This window comes from Thamnophis elegans, chromosome 8 (genome assembly GCF_009769535.1).
Source record: "Thamnophis elegans isolate rThaEle1 chromosome 8, rThaEle1.pri, whole genome shotgun sequence".
In the NCBI taxonomy this organism is placed as follows: Eukaryota; Metazoa; Chordata; class Lepidosauria; order Squamata; family Colubridae; genus Thamnophis; species Thamnophis elegans.
Window position 1 is genome coordinate 79882048 of NC_045548.1, and position 5359 is coordinate 79887406.

The 5359-nt window shown below is 55.6% G+C and overlaps 1 protein-coding gene across 1 annotated transcript; it reads left to right on the forward strand.

Annotated features, from left to right (window-relative positions):
* Nucleotides 1–2: 2 nt before the first annotated feature.
* PPP1R16A (protein phosphatase 1 regulatory subunit 16A) lies at nucleotides 3–2899 on the forward strand (the record flags this gene model as incomplete). Its single annotated transcript, XM_032222356.1, has 2 exons — nucleotides 3–125; nucleotides 1701–2899. Coding segments are annotated over 2 exons (501 nt in total), but the record flags the coding sequence as incomplete, so codon positions are not given.
* Nucleotides 2900–5359: the final 2460 nt, after the last annotated feature.

A 5359-nucleotide genomic window follows, 5' to 3' on the forward strand; every position in this document is an offset into this window, starting at 1 on the left:
TGACCCAGCGCAGCAGCCTCATCCGGAGGGAGCAGGCCAAGGAGGCCATCGTGTGGCAACGGCAGCAGAGCGAGGGAGAGCTGGAGGACGAGGACGGACCGGCCGACGGGCAGCTCCCAGTCCAGGTGGGGCTCCGAAGGGGAGGGGGGAGGGCAGCTGCACCCAGCCCCGCCCCCAGCCCCGCCCCCTTTCCTTAGCCCAGACTCCCAGGGGCCGTTTCCCACCTCTGGGAAAGTCTCCGCTCCGTCCCAGGCCCTTGACTGAGCCACCCACAGTCTTTCGTTGACAGGGAGTCCTCAAGTTACGACCACAATCCAGCTCAGGGTTTACGTTGCTAAGTGAGACATTTGTGAAGTAGGTTTTGCCCCATTTTGCGACCTTTCTTGCCTCGGTTGTTAAGTGAATGGCTGCAGTTCAGTTAGTCACGCGGTTGTTAAGTGAACCCGGTTCCTCCCCCCCCCCCTTGCCTTGGCTGGTCAGAAGGTCACAAAAGGGGACCACATGACCCCGGGACCGTCATAAGTCCGTGCCATTTGCCAAGCCTCTGAATTTGGACCACGTGACCCCAGGGATGCTGCAAGTCCCCTTTTCCCCCAGTGCCATTGTAACTCTGAACGGCCACTAAATGAAGGGTTGTAAGTCGAGGACTACCGGTTGTTGCCATTGGCTTCAAATCGGACCGAGTCGCATCCGGATTCTCCCCTGCCCCCCCTGCCCAGGCCCTTCCCTCGTGGACCTTTGCAGTGGGCCCCCCATCAGGCCTCCAGCCCTCTTTCCCTTTGGGTCTTTGGCCTGCCCCACTTTCTATTCTTCTACTAGGCATCATTTATTGTGGGGAAATACGGAGTTGATGATATGCAGCCATAACAACATTCTTCTTAGAAAACCAAGGTCATCCTTTGTCTTTGCATCGTTGCACCTGACCGGAACTGGATGGGTGGAAGCTGCCAGCATGGCAGTGGGAGATTGGACCATGGGATAGGCTTGTGGGTGTGGTGGGGGGCAAGATCTTGAACTTTCAACTGGGTGGGGGAAACCGGGAAGCTTTCAGATTTGGGTTTCCCCAGATGTGCCAACGTGGCTCTCTTCATAAATTAGGAACTCTGAGCAATCCTTTGCCTCGGACTCTGATTTTCTTTTGGAGGCTATTGGGAACCCGGACATTAACCCAAATCTGAAAGCTTCCAGGCTCTTTGGAAGCCGGGCACCCCCTCCCCTGTTCCTCCCAAGCTGAGCCTGCAATCTGTTCCCCCTTTCTGCCTGGGGGGAGGAGGGGGGTCTGAGGCTGCCCTCCCTAGATGCTTGTGGTGAGCAGAGGAATGAATGTTTATCCCCTTCCTGGCAGGGAGGGGGGCTTCTGCTCAGCCTAGACCAGTGTTTCTCAACCTTGTCAACTTGAAGATGTCCGGACTTCAACTCCCAGAATTCCCCAGCAGTGGTTAGGACAGTGTTTCTCAACCTTGTCAACTTGAAGATGTCCGGACTTCAACTCCCAGAATTCCCCAGCCAGCGAAGAAACACTGTCCTAACCACTGCTGGGGAATTCTGGGAGTTGAAGTCCGGACATCTTCAAGTTGACAAGGTTGAGAAACACTGTCCTAACCACTGCTGGGGAATTCTGGGAGTTGAAGTCCGGACATCTTCAAGTTGCCAAGGTTGAGAAACACTGGCTTAGACCCTTCCTCTCTCTATCCCAGCAGAGCCCCGAAGCAGAAGCAGCAGCGCCAGAGGAACGCAACGGCACGGCCCACCCTCACCCCTTCCTCCCCAAGCGGCCGCAGCGGGCCTCTTCCTACCGGCTGGCTGCCCAGGAGGACCCGGCTGGCTCTGGCCTCAGCAAGGAGAAGGCCCACCACACCTTGGCAGACCTCAAGCGTCAGCGGGCAGCGGCCAAGCTGCAGCGCCCCCCCGCGGAAGAGCTCCTTCCCGGCACCGGCCAGGCCCCTCTGCCCCCCCAGGCGGAGCCCAACCCCACGGTGTCCTTCACAGCCGCCAGCGGAGACCCTCCCCTCCTCAAGTTGACTGCTCCGGCTGAAGAGAGGCCGGCCCAGAAGAGGCGATGCTGCCGGCTGATGTGAGTGGTCCACTCTCCCGGGCCAGGCTGGCGTCCCTGGTGCCCAAACTCTGTCGAGAGGCTGTTGTGGCGGCTAACCCTGGCCATCTACACCTGGGGGTGGAATCACACACGCCTGGCATCTGAATCGGGACGATGTTCTGTCCAGGCGTGGCGATCTCAGGGAGGGCTGAATGCCCCACTCAGCGGAGGAGTTGGAAGGGGCCCTGGAGGTCATCTAGGCCAACCCCCCTGCTCAAGTGCTGGGGACAAATGGCTGGCGGTGCAGCTTGGCCTGGCGTCTGTGCACCGAGGCCCAGCAGAGGGTGGCGATGCCCAGGAGGTATCGGATGCGGGTGCCAGCGAGAGATTGGCATGCACCCATCCTTCTGACTGTGTTCCAGCTCGCTTTCTTTGGCTGCAGGAGGAGCCGAATGGAGGGCAGCCCAGGTCTGCCCCATGGCAACTGAAGACCGGCTGCAATCAGCACCCATGCGGTTCCAGCTGCAAAACCCCTGGGGACCACTGGATGGCAGCAGCGAGCCGGTTTGCTTCCTTTCTTGGGCTCCGTTTGGTGACTGAGTGCCTTGGGAAACCTGAAGTCGGTAGCCCTAAGCCCAGGGGCTGCAAGGCAGTGCCACCTATTGCCCTGGCAGCTCCCCAGGCCTCTTCCGTGGCAGGCAAGGACCAGCCGGAAGGCAATGGGGAAGCCTTGGGGGATCGGCCTTTGGGGCGGCTTCCCCAGCCTCCGAACAGCCTGTGAATTGATATCAGGGTGAGTTGAGCTTTGGGGAGATGCTCACTTCTCTCCCTTTGTACCCAAGGGCAGGTGTGTGTGTGTGTGTGTGTGTGTGTGTGTGTGTGAGAGAGAGAGAGAGAGAGGGAGGGAGGGAGAGAGAGAGAGAGAGAGAGAGAGAGAGAGAGAGAGAGAATGAATGAATGAATCCTAGAATCTTAAGGCTGGAAGGGACCTTGGAGATCTTCTATCCAATCCCCTGCTTTAACCATCCCAGACAACTGAATGTCCAATCTTTTCTTGAAAAGAGAAAAAGGGGGAGAGAAAGTTAGAAGAGAGAGAAAAAGAAAAGAGAGAGAGAGAGAAGGAGAAAGAGGGAATACCCTCTGCCTTAACCATCCCAGACAATCGAATGTCTAATCTTTTCTTGAAAAGAAAAACTGGGGGGGGGGGAGGGCAGAGAAAGTTAGAGAGGGGAAAAAGAGAGAGAGATAATCCTAGAATCTTAAGGCTGGAGGGGACCTTTGAGGTCTTCTATCCAACCCCCTGCCTTATACCATCCCAGACAACTGAATGTCCAATCTTTCCTTAGCTTTAAGAGGGCAGAAGGTGCCTCATTCCAGGCTTCTGGGGGAGGGAGGATCCTGGGGGTGATCCTTAGCAGGTTGGGGGGGGGTGTCTCCAGGGCAGGTGGATCACCAAGACCCTCTTCCTAGTGCTCAGGTGCCGACTCTGCCTGGCCGGTTGTGGGAATCATCCACTTCTCTCCATTCCCCTTTGCAAGTTCTGAATTTCCTCCTCCTTTTTTTTTACACAATGCTTTTTTTGGGAGGGGTGGTGGTGTAAAAACTGGGCAGTGTATTTTTTTCTAAAGGCTCATTTTTAATCCCGACGGCTTTCCTGTCTCTGGTCAAGCGCTAAATGGGTGGCCTGTCCTTTCCGGGGTCCATTGGGAACTTGCAACTTTAAGACGGGTGGACTTCAATCCCCAGAATTCCTGGAATTGTGATCCACCATCAAATTTGGAAAAAAAAAACCAGGTGTAGATGGGAGAAAATGTTCAAAAATGCTCAAAAATCCCCTTTCCTGCCTCCCTCTCTCCCTTTGCAAGTGGGACCCACCCCTTCCCACTTCAAGGGAGGGGGGGCTTGCTTTCTCAAGTCCTGGGGGTCCCACCGGATACGGGGAAAGGAGGATTAACTGCGTGGAAGGAAGATCCGGGCAAGCCAGTGATTTTGCTCTCGTCTGGTACAAGCTAGGAGTGTAAGCTGCTAGTTCTCAGTGAGGAAATGCCCTTTGCCTGCGTTTCCCTCCAAGCACCTTTGGTTTCCATCTCGAGTGGGCCCCTAAAATGAGGTTTTGTTTTTTTTTCCATTTTGGTGTCATGCTGATGTTTCAACCCATCCCCTTTTGGGCAGTAAGCCACCATCCAAAGCAGCGTTTGGGCCATCATGGCAGCCGGGGATCCGGCCTTAGCCCTCCAGCCCCTTCCCCTCTTTTCCCGGAGCCTCCGTGTGGGCAATAGCAATAGCAGTTCGACTTATCTACCGCTTCATAGGGCTCTCAGCCCTCTCTAAGCGGTTTACAGAGTCAGCATATCGCCCCCCACAGTCTGGGTCCTCGTTTCACCCACCTCGGAAGGATGGAAGGCTGAGTCAACCCTGAGCCGGTGAGATTTGAACTGCCGAACTGCAGCTAACAGTCAGCTGAAGTGGCTGCAGTACTGTTACCCTAACCACTGCGCCATCTCGGCCCTTTCGGTCTGCTTGCAATCCGGGCCTAAAGTTACGCCAGAGAGGAAACCTACAGGAAGTCCAGCTGTCCGTGTTCTTGAGTTTTGCTGAACGTAGAAAATTCGAGTGAAGGCGGATATACATGTATATACTCTCCCTCCCTCCCTCCCTCCCTCTTTCAGAGTTCCTAATAGATCCCAGGTTTGCCCACCCAGTTGAAAGTTCAAGACCCTGCCCCAATACCCACAAGTCCATCCCACGGTCCAATCTCCCACCGCCATGAAGACAGGTTCCTCCCATCCAGTTCCAGCCAGGTGCAGAGCCAAAGATGACCTTGAGTTTCCAAGGAGAATGTTGTTATTGCTACCTATCACCCCACTCCATATAATCCCCTCTCCCATTTCCCCACAGTAGGAAGTGTAGCAGTCCAAAAGGAAAAGAGGATTGGCAGGCATGACGCCCCCTCTCCCCCACCCCCTTGTGTTCCCGTTCTCCTCATCCAGTGGGAGGATGTTCCCTGAGGATGGGCTCCATCCCAAATCCAAAAGCTCGGAATCAGAACAGAGCTGGAAAGGGACCTTGGAGGCTTTCTAGCCCACTCCCTGCTCATGCAGGCGACTCTGTACCATTCCAGACAGGTGCCTGTATCCCATCTCTTTTTGAAGACTTCCAGTGATGGAGCGCACTCACAGCTTCTGCAGGGAAACTGGCTAATTGTTCTCACTGTCGGGGGAACTCTGCCTTCTCTCCTGGATGAGTTCCCACCCGTGGCTTCTTGTCCTGCCCTCGGGGGGCTTTGGAGCAGTGGTCTCCAACCTTGGCAACTTTAAGACTTGT